Source organism: Acomys minous (assembly GCF_964271855.1).
Source record: "Acomys minous genome assembly, chromosome: 8".
Lineage (NCBI taxonomy): Eukaryota > Metazoa > Chordata > Mammalia > Rodentia > Muridae > Acomys > Acomys minous.
In genome coordinates, this window is record NC_140489.1 from 101,005,390 (window position 1) to 101,021,014 (window position 15,625).

General features: G+C 56.1%; 1 protein-coding gene across 3 annotated transcripts; it reads right to left on the reverse strand.

The window, feature by feature from the left end:
- Nucleotides 1-568: 568 nt before the first annotated feature.
- GAREM2 (GRB2 associated regulator of MAPK1 subtype 2) lies at nucleotides 569-14,722 on the reverse strand. Of its 3 annotated transcripts, XM_084793267.1 has the most exons (7): nucleotides 14,489-14,722; nucleotides 11,532-11,672; nucleotides 6,186-6,316; nucleotides 5,129-5,608; nucleotides 4,547-5,017; nucleotides 3,698-3,867; nucleotides 569-3,091 (listed from the first exon to the last, which is right to left on the reverse strand). In XM_084793267.1, the coding sequence occupies exons 1-7, from the start codon at nucleotides 14,598-14,600 to the stop codon at nucleotides 2,071-2,073; spliced, it is 2,526 nt and encodes an 841-aa protein (XP_084649393.1). In that variant the 5' UTR covers nucleotides 14,601-14,722; the 3' UTR covers nucleotides 569-2,070. The 3 variants fall into 3 exon arrangements, with proteins under 3 accessions (XP_084649393.1, XP_084649392.1, XP_084649394.1); XM_084793266.1 differs by having other exon boundaries at nucleotides 4,547-5,608; XM_084793268.1 differs by lacking the exon at nucleotides 11,532-11,672 and having other exon boundaries at nucleotides 4,547-5,608.
- Between the last annotated feature and the right edge of the window lie 903 nt (nucleotides 14,723-15,625).

A 15,625-nucleotide genomic window follows, 5' to 3' on the forward strand; every position in this document is an offset into this window, starting at 1 on the left:
GCAAAGGATGTAACACTTGCCTGGTGTTTTGGAACCCTGAAAAACTGAGGATGCCTGACAGCCCCACCTCACTTGTATGGCTACAGTTTGTCCCACTCCTTCCCCTTGGTGGCAAAGTTGTCACACTCTGATTCTGGGAGAAGCAGGGCCTAGTTGTATTTGTATAAACAGTGCTGGGCTCCTAATGGGGTCCCACTGAGTATGGAACCCAAATTCTGGTCCCATCACTTTGCCTCATAACCCCAGGCGGTGCTGACTCCTCTGTCCTACTTGTGCCTCAGGTATTTCCACTGGAACTGGCACATAGGGAGCTTACCTCTGGCTCCACTGCACATCATTGCTAGGAAGACCTTCCAGTTGGTCCCCTCGGCTGGATTTTCAGAAGGCAAAGAACTGACTGTACGCACAAAGGCCAAACCCCAGCATCTTCTGCTCGACTGAGGGTGTCTTGGGGGAGCTGGCAGCGCTGCAGTTACACCCACCCCTAGGTGCCATTGAGCTTTGACTTCTGGGTTTTCCCTCCAAGCATGAGAGTGTGGGTTCTAATAAAATTTACTCAAGTAGCCCAGTGGTGGCAGAAACCTTTAATCCCAGCACAGAGGCAGAGGCAGAAGAGCTCCATGGGTTTAAGGAACTGTCTAGAAGAAAAAAAATTCTTGTAGGATGCTAGGGTTTTATGGACCACGGTGAGGACTGCTGATGTGTATCCTGGGGTATAATAGGCTACATGTACCATCCCAAAGGCCTCCCCTGCTCAGAGACGTGCCCTTGGTTCTCATGGCCCTCCACCAAAACAATTCCGCCAACACCTGGGGGTCTTCCACTTTTACTACTGTGGTCTAGCCTTTATTTCCCTAATCCTTGAGTATTCATTAAACAACTGCAACACAAGCAGCGCAGCATTGGTTTCCATGTTCCCCCTCGCCCCTGACAGGCACAGGTGTGTGCAGGGCTTAACTATTCATGAAGAAAACACAAGAAATAAATACCTAGGTAGGCCAGGGATGGCAGACAAGAAAACTGCTACCTCTGGGGCCCTGACACCAGAGAACACAAGGAGTGTGGTTCTTGTTAGAGGTGCTGGGGAAGATTGGGGGGCTGAGGGCAGGGCATGCATTAGCCAGGCCTCTAGCTGTCAAACTGGTCACCATACTTGAGGCTGAAGGGCACAAAGATCTGCTCTGAACCATGTGTCAAGTACAGGGCTGAGCTCAGGAGCAAGCAGCTTTCCTGAGCCACCTGCCTCCCTTTTCCAGCTACGCTGTCCTGTACCAGACACCAAGTGTCCAGGAGAGCCAAAGCTGAGGGCAGGAGACTGGTAAGGTGAGGGTAGCTAGCACTACTTACTTCAAAGAGACTTATATATAGCTACTCTCCCCCAGGGCCCAGGCTCTCAGACTGCCCTGTGAAAAATGGCAGGATGGGTATTTGTGAGGACATCAGAACAGGAACTCAGGTGCTGGACATAGATCTGCAAGTGACCAGGGCAAGAGGGTACCTCACAGGCAGGAGTCACATCCCTAACTCTGGAGCAGCTGAAAGACAAAGCCCACAGAGCGTGAAAGAAGAGGGCACTTTGGGGGAAACTGTGCTTAAATCATGAGCTATGTTCCCTTGTCGCCAACTTGAACATACATGCTGAGAAGTGTGTGGTGTCTGGGAAAGGCTGCAGGGGCCAGAGGAAGGCATTCTACCAGCACACAGCCCCCCACTGACACACACACACACACACACACACACACACACACACACACACACACACAAACCACCTTTACCCTGCTGTGGGAATGGCAGCAAAAGCCTCACCAGGGCAGGTACAGAGTAGCGCCTCCTCCCCAAGTATTCCTCACAAAGGCAAGCCATGCCCCTGCAGGGTCTGGCCCCAAAGGGCCACCGTTCCCAGTGCGTCTCCCCTGGGACACTCAGTGCCTACAGAGCAGCCTCCATCTTGGCCCAGATTTTTCCTGCAGGGAAGACCTGCCTCCGGGAGTGTGCTGTTCCTGGCCGACCCGACTTAACCCCCAGGCCTCCCCTCCCAAGCTCAGGCTGGGCAGCAGCTGGCTGGACAGTTCAGATCTTGGGTCTCCAGCCTTTGATGAACTGCATGATCTTCTTGACCTGAAGCTTGGTGAGACGGAAGTCATCAGCCAAGATGTCTTCACTGAGCTGCACAAAGATGCTCCCGTCGATGCGCTCCCGGGCAAAGAAGCTCACCACGTCCTCGGAGAGCCCAATGAAGCGCAGACTTCGAGACACCTCTTCCAGGGAAAGTGCAGACAAGTCTGCTGGTGGCTGCCAGGAAGAGGCATCCCGGACTCCCGCGCCTGTGGCTCCCTCTCGGGGACTGCCAGGAGGACCTTCCAGGCACCCTTGGGTGAGAAAGAGTAGGGTTCCTCCTGCCTCAGGCCCCTGCAATGAAGCTGGTGACAACGAGGCAGGAACCTGCCTCAGCACCAAACCTTCAGGCTCAAAGGTCTTGGAAGGACCAAGTGGTGAAAGGCAGGGTCCAGACCCAGGTGCCCCTGCGGCTCTGGGCTCCTGACAGGGCAGCAGCTCCAGCTCAGGAGGACTGGCCTGCCCCAGCTCAAATGGGTCCAGGGGTTCCAGCGCTGGCTCCTGCCACTCAGAGGATGACAAGGAAGTGGACAGAGTAGTTGAGTATCCTTGGCCCTGTGAGCCTGAGCCTGGGGAATGTGTGGGGCTGGAGGTAGCCAGGGTACCTGAAGTGGGTGTGGACCCAGAGGAGGAGGTCGCTGGAGCACCCGAAGGGTGGGCAGGCCCAGAGAAGGGGTTGAGCGCACCAAAGGGAGCAAAGCGCTTCTGGGGATGGGAGGGCTTGAACAGAGGCGGGCAGCTATGGTAGTTCTTAATCACTGGGGTGTCAACCCCCAAGAGGGAGGTGGTTCGACCACTCAGAGGCTCTGCTAGGGCTCTTGAAGCCTGGCTGGGTTGAGTGGTGGTAGAAGGCAGGGGTCCTGGGGGTGGGCGACTAGAGGATTCCACAGCTTTACAATCTCCCCAGGTGCAAGGGTAGCAATAGAGGGAGTATGCATCCGGTGACGGGGAGCCACTGCCACTGCGGGATCCTGCCCTATAAGCAGAGATAAACACATAGGGTTATACATAAAGCAGAGAGAGAGAGACAGACAGACAGAGATGGGGGGGGGGGAGACAGAGAGGGGGGAGGGAGGGAGGGAGGGAGGGAGGGAGAAGTCACAAGATCCACAGTCCTCAGCAGGAAACTATTCCCTCTATTCTAGCCTGAGACGCTCTTGGAACCGGTAAGCCCCCAAGTAATGTCAGAACATGCAGGAGAAATTGCACGTTGGAAAACGGAGATCTCAAGGCTAAAGATAGGACTCAGTGGTTAAAAGCCTTTGTTGCTTTTGTGGAGGATCCAGGTTCAGTTCCTAACATCTACAGGGTGGCTCACAACTATCCACCACTCCAGTTCCGAGGGATCTGGTGCCCTCTTCTGGCCTTCATGCAAACATGCAGACAAAAAACAAAACAAAACACAACAAAAAAACCCCATGCAATAAGTAAATCTTGTTTTAAAAGAGGAGGAGGAAGGAAAAAAAAGAAAAAGAAAAGAAAAGCAGTGCTTTCCTGCAGCAGGACGTCAGGGCAGAGAGAGAGACCACCCTCCATCACCCCACACATCTGAGCAAAGCCAGGGACCAAAGTAGCAACTCACCCATCTGGCAGGCCGGAGGAATAGTAGGACAGACTGGAGCCGGATGAATGGACAGGCTGCAGCTTGGGAAAGCGAGGCGGCACTGGGGGGCTGCCTGGGAGCCTGCCGCAGCTGCCACCAGCCCGAGGCGGCACCGGAGGGGCATGCAGCAGGCGGCACTCTTCCTTCACCTGCAGACCGAAGAGAATTGACTACCTCACTTCCCGAGCAGGTGGGCCTGGGCATGACACCTTGTCCGACCCAGAATGGAGGCTGCACTGTCTAGATGTCCCCACAACCGTCCCCTATTCCATAGTAAATGCATTGTGAATGTTAGTAGATAATGGCAGGGGGCGCCAATAGAAATATTTCTTCTTTGGAGAACAGGAAAGGGTATTACAAGAGGGACAAAAAGGAAGGACAGGACCTGCTACCTGGACCCCGTCCTTACAAATTAAGTTCCCCAAAAGAGTGTGTTAATAAGCGTGATTGATGAGGGAAATGCCCTGTGAACAAGTAAGTGGAGAACTGTTTCAAGTCTTCCTCGGTGCGGCACATCTCAGAGCCTATGTGGTTCTAACTCCCAAGAAGCTGCTGAAAAACACTCGCCATTTCCGGCATTTACTGCACCTCGGAATCTTCCCGTCGTGCAGAGTTTTTGTGGAGCTTATGGGTAATCCTGTTTCAAGCTCACCCTCAATTTCCTATGCCTAGTGTGTGCTCTAGTCTTCCCACCCCCCACCCACCCCCCGCCCCTCTCTCCTTACCCCTTGGGCTCTGGCTAACCTGTCACACCCCAGGAGCACGAGGCCTTCGTGGCCCTCTAAAAGCTGCCTAAATTCCCTCAAGGACTGAGCAGAGGTCACTCACTGCCTCGGATTTGGGGGGGACAGGAGGCGGTGGTGCCTCTAGCTCATGACGTGGGGGTCCCATGGTCCCGAAAGAGATGAGGTCCGGCCCTGGCTGCGGCCGTGCACGGGCGTCGGCGAAGCTCTCGAGTGCCTGGTGCACCCACAGCTCCTCATAGGGGATCTCGGCGCACGAGCCAGAGGGCTCCAGCGCGCCCGCCCAATCCGGGCTCACGTACTCCTGGTCGCCGTCGCCAGGTGCAGGCAAGGCCGGACCGAGGCGACCCAGTGGTCCGGGCGCGCGGACGAGCCCGGGGGCGCGCGGCGCGGGCAAGCAGAGGCGCGCGCGGCGCGGGCTGGCGCAGTCGTCGGCGAGCTCTGCGGGCGCCTCGCGCACGGCTGTGGAGTACTCGTCCGGATCGAAGCGTTCGCAGCAGTAGGAGGCGCTGTCGCGCACCAGGCGCTCGACGCGTGGGTCCCCGGACAGCAGGCCCTGCGGCAGAGCGAAGCGTGGCGTGTCGGTGAGCAGCAGAAAGTGCAGCGGCGCCGGGCCCTCGCGGCGCAGCGCCAGCCCCAGCACCACCGTTTTGGAGATGATGCTGACCAGCTTGTAACAGTGGCCCTCCCGGACCGGGTGGAGGTCGTAGGGGTTGCGCGGTGGCCGGCTGGGCACTAGCACGTTCACCGGCAGCCGCACGCGCTCGATGATGGCGCGCACCGTGTGCTCGCCCTCCTGCATCTGCAGCTCCAGCGGACTGCGCGTGCTGAAGCGGCCCTGGCACTGGAAGGGCAGGCTCAGGCTCTCGTTGGTGCGATGGTTCATGCAGATGAGACAGGGCATCTTGCTCTTGACCGGCCTGGCAGCCCCGCTGCCACCCCCCGCGGCCCCCACGCTCCCTGGGCCGCCCATTCCGGCCAGGGCCCCTGCACGACCCAGCTTGCGCAGGAGCGTGGTGAAGCGTGAGCGTTCCTTGGTGGTCTTGGCGCACAGAATCTCTGCCTGGCCCATGAGAGTGAGCTCATCGCCTGCGTGCAGTGTAAAGTTGTACACCTCGCTGTCCTCGCTGAACTCGCCTGACACCACCTGGGGAATCCCAGAGACAAGGTGAGGCCCAAGCCAGGGTCCCAAGGAAAGTCACACACCAGCTCCAAGCTCCGCGGGGTCTCCTGTCCTTTCCTCTTCAGCTGTCGCTGACATCAGAGCAAGAGCACTGGACTGGGGCTGGAGGGAATCTACGCAACTTAACATTTTTCCTTAGGTCCTTAGTTACCTCATATGGCACTATGAGTAAAAAGAAGTGCTTTCAAAGTGCTCAATCATGGCGGATTTTATTAAGCCGTCTTGACAACTTATTTGCTTGGTAACAATGCCTCCCCCATCCAAGACTACTGTGAAGAGAAAGGCACTGGACAAGAAGGCCACCCTGCACGTTCTCATGGGGTGGTGACCCCGCCACATAGCATTCCCTCTTCACCACCTTTCCTAGGAAGTCCTTCGGTCCACAGAATCAAGCAACAGGATTTTCTGTCATGGCCTGACTGTACCAAAGGGTGTTCAGAAACCACTCTCGCTCCTGGACCCTATGGGCAACACTCTAACTTAAGGAAGCGGGGGGGGGGGGGGGGTTGGGAAGGTCCTACAGTGTGCCGAAAGGACTGACCTGGACGCTGAAGGTGATGGCTTCCATGACAAAGATTCGGTCAGGAAAGACACTGGCCACCTCCTCCACGCTGCTGAAGTATCTCACCGGCTCCTGGACATCCCGAGCCTGCTCCAAGAGCTTGAACTTGCCTGTACAGGGGACACGGGCTGCTGAGGGGCCAGGTCTGAATCCTTGGAACACCCAGGTCCCTGGCTAATTGCTATCCTAAACTCGTCCAGTCTGTCTGGACTTCAGGTGGGCAGGGGGCAGGTGTACTGACATCTCATGTGAAATGCCTGTGTAGCTTCGCCAGTCACGCCCACTTTTGCGCCTGCCTACATGAGCTAAAAGGTAGGCTGAGAACCACTCTGCCCTTCCCACAGAAGGAAAGGCCCTGAGCAAGTGGGAACTAACAGAGAAGATGATGGAGAGAAGACATAGTTTCCCCGATTCTGCCACCTTCCCTCGCCGCTGTTCACTCACATTCATGGTGCACCCACTGTGTGTCAGTCACCACCACACTCCCTTTGGAGTGGACAGTTCTGTAAACAGTTTGCACTCGAGAAAGTCAGGCATCGTAGAGACAGTGAGGACCCAGTGATGACAGCTTATGTATGACAAGTCCTGAGGCACACCTGTGAGAAAAGAGCTCCAAAGGAGAGCCCCCTTCCCAGCACGGTGCGGGGTGGGGGTGGGGGGGTTGGGCTGCTGGGGACATGGCTCAGCTGGTTAAGTATTCGTTCTGCCAACATGAGGATCAGGGTTCAGATCCCCAGCACCCACGTGGAAAGGAAGCTAGGAGGGCGAACATCGGTAATCGCGACTCAAAGGAAATGACGACAGGAAATCCTCAGAGCAAGCCGACTAGGCCGATCAGCAAAAGGGCGGACCCGCAGGTTCAAGAAGAGAGAGACTCTGCCTCAGTGTATAAAGTGGAGAGCAACCAAGGAAGACACCTGATGTCAATCTTGGGCCTCTGCACACGTGTGCATGCACACACGTATGCCCACACACATTCTCACATATACTTGCATGAACATCACATATACATGCATGTGTGTTCGTGTTCTCTCTCTCTCTCTCTCTCTCTCTCTCTCTCTCTCTCTCTCTCTCTCTCTCTCTCTCACACACACACACACACACACACAAACCAGGGAAGTGAGGGAAGCCCTCCAGGGAAGCTTGAAGATCCAAGCTGAGCTCCGGCAAGACTCCAGCAAGCAATCCTAGTAACAAATCCTAGAGAAGTGCCAGGGAACAGCACCCAGTGAGCAGACCCATGAGCTACTCCCCAGGACGACTCCTCAGCCACCACTGACTCAAGGGGGGCAGTGCAGAAGGAAAGGACTGAGGGTGATACACACACTGCCCACAGAGCCAGTGACAGACTGCTCCACACTGGGGACCCGGAAGAACGTGCAGGAGGCAGATCCTACAAGACCAACAAAGGAGCTTCAGGTGGGGTGCCAGTGGGTAGCGCCCCTTGTACGTGTGGGGACAACAGAACAACACACTGAGTTGCTGATGCATCTGTGGGGCAGGTATGTTAGGGAAGTAGAAAAGATGGTCTTAATCCTTTGGAGAACCATGACCCCCCCCCCAAAAAAAAGGGCCCACACTGCTCCTAGTATAAACACAGTGAAGAGGGTTCCTGCCCCTCCCAAAGTCCAACCAGAGACAGAAGGAGACTAAGAGACCCCTGGTGCCTGAGCTGAAGAGTCCCTGGCCAAGGCCAGCGTCTGAACCACCAACATCCAGCACCAAGGAGAAAGAGAAGGGAAGACAGGGGAGGTGCCCTGCAGGAAGCTGGAGTGAGTGAGGGTCCTAGCCCAGCCCCAACCTCACAGACACTAGAGGGAAGGAGGACCACAACCCAAGGCATCAGGGATAAAATGAAGAGGGAGCCAGAGTCAAGGAGCAGGAGGCCAGAACTATCCCTCTCTAACCCGCTTCAGTCGTCGTTTTGTCCGGCCGCCGCCGCCTCCGCCGCCGCCGCCTCCGCCGCCTCCGCCTCCTCTTCCTCCCCCTCCTCCCCCCTCCTCCTCCATATCCACACATGAACCTCCACCCCTCAACCATGAGCAGCCAGAGAAAAGCCTGCTGCCCCCTGTGGAGAGATTTGGAGTCCAGTCACTGTTGGATCCTGGGAGGATGTGGCAGAAAAGATCGATGTAACCATGGTATCCTGCACCGCCCCCTCGCCGCCCAGCCGCCCAGCCGGGTCATTTCAGCAGGGAGGAGGAAGGAAGGGAGACCTCCCGGGAGTCGAGCTTTGGCCTCTAGAAGCCTTCTCTGCCCAGCAGCCTCCCCTCCTGCCCTCCACCCCCCACAACACACACACATCGGTATTAGTGGCAAGTTCTACTACAGGATCTGGGGACTGTCCTACCCTGCCATCTCAAAACACATTGGCACTGTGATCATCCTTTCCAGCCAGAAGCACCCTGCAGCTGCCTCTCGAACCCTGATCCACAGCAGAGTGCTCAGTAAAGAAAGGCGGTAGTGACTCAGTTGCTCCTGTCTAGTAAGTGCAAGGCCAGTGGGAGGGAGTACAGACTTCAGGTTTGATGGTGGCTGAGTCTCAGTTCTGCCAGCAACCAGCGCGTGCAATCTTTTACTGGCTGGACTTCGGTTTCCCATATGTAAAACTCACACTGGAGTTGCGAGGAGGGGCACACCTGAGAAGGGCTCTGCAGGGCCCAAGGCCAAGGCTCTAGAAATAGCTGGCGGTTGGGGAAGGTGTCTGGACCCTCAGGCAGCACGGGCCCAGATGTCTCAAGACACTGCGTCACCCTGACTCCCGCAACCTAGAGACCCAGTACAGTGCGCAGCATTAGCAGCGCCCGCAGCCTCCCCCTCCCCCCCGTGGCCGCAGCCGGCCTGGCCAGTGCCATTATTAATTCATTGGGAGGGCTCGGTGTAGAGCCTGCACTCTGAGCTTCTTCGGAGGCCCAGCCCCCCTCTCCACCCCCACGAAGTGAGTGAGGCCCCCAGCGGAAGAGGGAGCTGGGGCCGCAGGCCCTGCAGGCCAGCTGTTACCCTACTGTCCTGTCCTTGCCGCTCACGCTCACTAAGGAAGGCATTGAAATGGAGAGGCTAGCCAGGTATGGTGGTATACGCCTTTAATCCCTGCACTTGGGAGGCAGAGGCAGACAGATTGCTGAGTTCGCGGCCAGCCTGGTCTACAAAGCAAGTCCAGGACAGCCAAGGCCACACAGATAAACTCTGTTTCGAAAAACCTTAAAAAAAAAAAAAAAAAAAAAAGGAAGAAAGAAAGAAATGGAGGGGCTAAAAGACTGGGGGCTTTCCCCACTCCATTCATAGTTTTCCAGGAACTCTATGACTTTAGTTGTTAAAGATACAACTAAAGTATCAGTGTAAAGTGCCAGTGTGAAGGCTTCCCCAAACCACTGAGGTTCTTTAGCCCAAGAAAGTAGGGATTCTCTAACTGAGCCAAGGCTAGAGTCTCCGGCAGGGGAATTCCTAGCTTGACCAGACACCGAAAGCCCGCAGCCAGAACAGAACCCTGCAAGTGTGTTGTAAAGAGCTCAAACGTAGGGCAAGAAAAATCCTCGACACAGAGACTCAAGGGCAGCTGAGGCCAGAGAGAGGGTAGGAAAGACTGTGAGCCTTCCAGGCTCCAAAGGCTGCAGCCCTTGTTGGAGGCAGCAGTGAAAGGCACAGAACTGGAGCCTCCCTATCCAGGTGTTAAAAGGCGGCAACTGCAAAGGACAAAAGGACGATGATCCAGGATCTGGTATGCACTAGCTGTGGCGGCTCTGTGCTTGCATGGAGACATTTCTGGGATGGCGCTGGACTTGTACCTTGGGGGCAATAGTCCTGTAGTGCTGGCAATGTTGCATTAAACAGAGCTCAGCGGTTAGGACGCCCGGGTTCTGGCCCTTGACTTCTCTGAGTGGTCCTGTGACCCACAGCAGGTCACTGCCCTCCTAGGACCCTTGGTTTCTTTACCTACAAAATTGAAGCACTATACTTTATTTGGCAGTAGATCCTTTCTTCACACAAAGCCTCACATAAACCATGAAGAGTCAGGCCTGGTGGCACGGCGTAGACCTGGAAGCCCAGCCAGTTAGGAGGCTGAGGCAGGAGGAGTAAAAGTTCAAGACCCGCCTGGACTACAGAGCAAACCTAGAAGACGTATCAAGACCATGCCTCAAAATAAGAAGGTGGCTGAGAAGGTTCCTTGGTACAGGAGGTTGCAGCCAAGCACCTGGGTCTAGTCCCTTGCTCCACACAGCAGAAGGCGAAAATCTGCAAGTTGTCTTCTGACTTCCATATAGGCACTGCCACACACACACACACACACACACACACACACACACATGAATGGATAAAAACTTAATAAAAATAGCACAAAAAGGTAAAAAGTGGACTCCACCAGTGGAGTGCTAGCATGAATGAGGCCTTAGCTTTAATCCCAGTACTGCAAACAAAAAAATAAATAATACAAAACATAAAAGCAGTTAGTTGGCAAATTCTTTAGAACTCTAACACGTCAGCATTGTTTATAAAGCCAATGACAGTACGTTTAACACTGAACTGGGGAAGAGATTATCCAAGCTGACAGGTATTCACAAGTTGGCCTGAGCACCCCTTGGTCTGGACAGCCTAGCACTGAGCAGATCCCAGCAGACACTCTCTTTGGGAGTAGAGTTAAAGGAATTCAGGGTGCAGCCTTGAAGCTTTCCAGTTAGGGATGAAGTCTGATTTCTAGGTGCTTAATGATGTGTGTTTTTATTTTGCCAGTTGTGGGGGTACATACCTTTAGTCTTAGTACTTGAGAGGCAGAGGCAGACAGATGTCTGTAAGTTCAAGTCCAGCCTGATCTATACTGTGAGACTCTATCTTTCCCCCACCTCCCCCCCACCCCCGCCTCGGTTTGGTTTGGTTTTTTGAGACCGGGTTTCTCTGTCTTATAACTCACTCTGTAGACCAGACTGGCCTCAAACTCAGAGATCTACCTACCTCTGCCTCCTGAGTGCTGAGATTAAAAGGCATGCGCTGCCACTGCCTGGTTGAGACCTTGTCAAAATAAAAAAATAAAGAGGTGTGTATTTTTAATCACTACTTCAAAATATATCTTACAATCAAATGTGACTTAGCATAGTGGCTCATAATCACACTACTTGGGAGGCTGAGGCAGGAGGCTAAACATGAGTTCAACGCCCCAACACTAGCCATGACCTCTAGCCACAGCCCCTCCAGCATGGCATGCAGCTCCAAGGAAAGGTGATCATCAATGGCTTTCCCTACACATTCCCCCTTGCACCCTCAGGCCCAACCCCCCCTGCCTCCTTCCCCGTGCTCAGAGATGCTGAGCCATATGGTTCTAGCTGGGCACACCTGGGTACTGCAGAGGGATGTCAATCTTGGGCCCAATGACATAGTGGCCCTCCTCCAGGGTGTGGGCTGTCACTGTTGTCCACTGGCGACAGGAGTGGATCAGCAGGATGTCGCGCTCACTGACGCCCTCAGCATACTCCCCTGGGAGGGAAAAGAAGAGAGGGAAGAAGAAAAGAAGAAAGTCAGGAGAGAAGAGAGGAAAGACTGGGTGATGCCCACATTCCTTCCTCAGCAAGTCCCTGCCTGGGGACTGTGCCCCGTGTCCCCTGTACCCGTCAGCAGCCCCAGAGGGGGCCAGCCTGAGTGTCAAAGCTCTGACTGCCTATGGGAACTCAGCAACTAGAGCATTCAAATCTCTCATTCTACTGGAGTGCCTGCTGTCCTAACCCAAGCTGGGGACTCCCAGTGGGTAAGTCTGGGCCAGTCAGCTTCTGCCCTCCGGGCATGCCCAGGCCTCAGGAGACCTGGAGAAAGCAAGTTGGAGGCACTGAGCTGAGGACACGGAGGGGTATGGAGGAGGGGACATCAGGCTGGGGTAGAGTAAGAGAGACTTTTCCTCTTGACAGGAACTGGGCCTTAGGACCAGGCAAATTCACATCTGTGGGATCCTGGCAAGTCAGTGTCCAGGGCAAGCAAGGAAGGCCCTGTAGTGGCAGAGGAAGAACTAGGAGGGATCTGTCCCTGAGGGCCCCTGGCCTTGAGAGCTCTCACAGTCACTGTCTGCTCAGAAGGACAGGGTTACGAGCCTACTCCTGGATCTCTCAGAGAGATACTAGTCCTCTCCATCCACTGCCACAGAGTCTCACATTCATGGGACCTCAAAGGATGGGGGAGGGGACCCCACCTCAGAGAAGCCATTTCTGAAAGTTGGGGAAGCAGAGTGGGGGAGGAGGAGAGAGTCCACGCTGAGGAAAGCAGCCCTGGGGCAGAGGTGCTGGAGTTGGGAGGGGTCTGGGCCCTCGAGGCTCCATCCCCAGCAACGGTTTCCAGGGGAGCAGGAGGGGCAGCCCAGCTTCCAGGAGACTGATGGGGCGTATCCTGGATGCAGCTGGTGGGCACAGTGGGGGTGGGGATGTCTCCTTCTCAACCCACTCCCACTCCCACCCCCCTCCCACAACACTCCCCACAAACACATACACACAGGAGGGGGGCGGGAAGCACACACGTCTTACAAAATTTTTACCAGCCAAACAAATGGGAAACGGTGGTTTACTCTAACAGTGCGGCTTTCATAAAGCATGACCACTTGGTGTGTACAAATGGGTGGGTATCAGGGCCTTCAAGGGAGGAGCTCCCATTTTACATATGATTTTGTGTGTGTGTGTGTGTGTGTGTGTGTGTGTGTGTGTGTGTCTGAGCCGTCCTCTTCCAGCTCCCAGAAGAGGACAAGCTCTTTCTAGGGCTAACCCAGTAAGCCCCATCCACTCTTACATAGGGACACAGGCCAAAGCCACACAGGTACACACACCAACGGCCAGGGTCACCATCACCAACAGTTCAACTGCACCCAACAAGATAAATGCTTGTCACCCAAACAGCACAACTCAGTCTCAAGGTCCCACCATGGAAGCCCTCCTGAGTGCATATCCACGAAGGGACCTTCAAGGACACACCGTTTCAAGCACCCATTCATACTCTAATGGTGACCACAGTCATAGCCACACTGTCACATACAGCTAGGTCATCGCACACCATTGCGCATTCATCCATTTCAAAAGTCTGGAATCTTTGTTTGCCGCCCCCTCCTCCAAAGCCAGCAGCCGCCCAGTGGAAGACAGGAAACTGATGATTATACTGGGACGCACAGGTGTCGCGAGAGCACAGAGGCCTAGCCATACATAAGAGCTCAGAAAAGAAGTCAAAGAAAGGGGTTGTCAAAGAGATGCGTGGGAAGTGAGCAGGAAGAAAGAACGTAGGGCAGAATTTCCTATTCACGGGCACACACAGTCCAGCTGCAGACCCAGTCTTGTGATCACACGCTGAGTGGTGGGTGAGGTCCCACGAGAGTTGGACTGCCAGGTATTCCTGCCTAGTGGGCCCGGACACCGATCTCCCACAGAGCCGGCTTTGCCCGCCTGCTGCTCGCTGTGCCCAGTTCTTGCTGTTGCCGGTCAGAGGGCTGCCAGTCCAAGAAGAAGACAGCACAGGAATCCCATTAGCATTCAGGGAAGCGAGTGTGCCAACGCGGGCCAAACCCCTATTCTTCTCACACACAAAACCCCCGGCCTGGCTGCCAGCCCCAGCTCCCGCCCCTCCCCCAGCCAAACAGCTCCCCTTTTCCCAACACTACAGTCCTCTTGCGGCCGGCTCTCCCATACATGGTCCCATCATCGGAACACCGGGGGGCCTGCTAAAGAAATAGGACAAGAGGTGGGGGAGGGCCAGGGGGTCCTGTGCTGAGATGCGGGGGGCGCCTGATGGCAGGGCACTCTCACTCAGCCCTCTCGGCAGGATAGCCTGCCAGAGTACCTCAAGATGCCAAAAGATCTGTTCAAGAAAGGTTCCCCCAAAAGGAACTCGCGGGAGGTAGTAGGAAAAACACCTTTCGAGGTCCAAGGGATGCAAGAGGATGAAGGTGAGAAGCCGGAGGAGACAAAGGGATCAAGGAGGTGCGGTCGGGGCAGGGGCCGACAGACGCCGGGCAAGTGGGGTGCACCGATGGAACGGCCCACAGACTCAGCAACGCTACAGGCTCCAGAGGGACCTGAAAACTTTCCCCCAGCCCTGCAGCCAGTTTCTAACCCGGTGCGGGTCGGTGGGTCCCAGAAAGCGGTCCCCGAACTGGGGGGCTCCGGTTGTCCCGGTAGGCGCCCCAGAATGCAAGCGAGGATCCCATCGCTGGGTACAGGGCGGGTAGGAACCCAGTGCGTCTAGCAGTCCCGCCAGCTCCAGCCGAGCGAGGCCCCGACTGTCCTCGTCCACCCCGGCCCCCCAGCCCCTCCCTGAACACCCAGTACCTGGCCCCAGGCAGGCGAGCGTGGGCAAGCGGCAGCGACTGACGATGAGATCGAGCGGGAAAGCGCCCATGCTCCAGCGCAGCCCCGCCAGTCCGGCCGCTAGCTTCTCCATGGCATGGGCGCTCGCCGGGGGCTGCCGTCCCGGGACCCCGACGGCCAGTCCCGCGCGGCTCGGGCTGCGCGCCCGCCGCCACCTCCGAATCCGTAGAGGCTCTCCTAGCCTGGCAGCCCCGCCGGGCCGCGGGAGTCACGTGGCCGGCCTCCTCCCACGGGGCGCTGGCCCCCGCCCCCATCCCCGCCCCGCGCCCCGCCCAAGCGGGCCGGGGCACGGAGCCCCGGAGCTCCCAGGTGCAGGCCGGCGACAAGGCGCCGGGAGTGGAAGTTGGAGGAAAACAACAGGGTCGGATGGAACTCTGGTTCGGTGTCTTAGGTGTCCCCTCGTGCCAAGGCCTCGTGGAGCCCGGATCCAGGACTGCCACGGTGCCCACATCTCCAAGCTGGAAGCTGCTAGGCGGAGGGGATGCTTAGACGGGGGAGGAGCAGAGAAGGCGGGTGGCACTTAGGTTTGAATCTAGGCTCTCTCGGCATCCTTGTAAAAGCACTTTCCGAACCCGCTTCCCACCTCCTTTTCCCTCTTTCGTCCCCCTCCTCACCTACCCCCACCCCCACCCCCGCTCCCACCACCACCTCCATCCACTCTGTAGATGTCGAAACAGGTTTAAGTACCTGAGTGATTCAGGTCAGTGACAGGACTCGTTTTTTAATCGGCTCCTTCTTTTCTGCTCTCCCATTAACTTTCATCCCCTCCGGGCTGCAGTTTAGGAGTTCCTTTTCCTGAAGCTGTGCTGGCCTTGGCCTCGCACCCGGCCTGAGGCTCACTTCGCCTCAGTGTGCCTGCGGCGCCCTCTGCAGGTGCAGGCCGGTCGTGGCTCAGCCCCCTCCAAGAGGCACCTTGGTCCCTAGGCTGGTCCTTAAAAGGCTCCTTAGACTCTAGTCTTAGCCTTTGTGGCCCCAGGAGACTTCAACAGGTGTACACCCAAGCCCTTTGATACGCCTGTCGTTTGGCCTGAACCCCAAAGGAAATGGCAGCAGATAGCACCTTTTCTGTTTGTTTGTTTGCTTGTTTCCTTGCTTGCT

Excerpts from the sequence above, each read along its gene's own strand:
- GAREM2 (XM_084793266.1), bottom strand. The coding sequence starts at position 14,600 with ATGGAGAAGCTAGCGGCCGGACTGGCGGGGCTGCGCTGGAGCATGGGC. Across the intron at positions 11,673-14,488 it reads GCTCGCCTGCCTGGGGCCAG|GGGAGTATGCTGAGGGCGTC; the intron begins GTACTGGGTGTT and ends TTTCCCTCCCAG. Across the intron at positions 3,092-3,697 it reads TCCTCCGGCCTGCCAGATGG|GGCAGGATCCCGCAGTGGCA; the intron begins GTGAGTTGCTAC and ends CTCTGCTTATAG.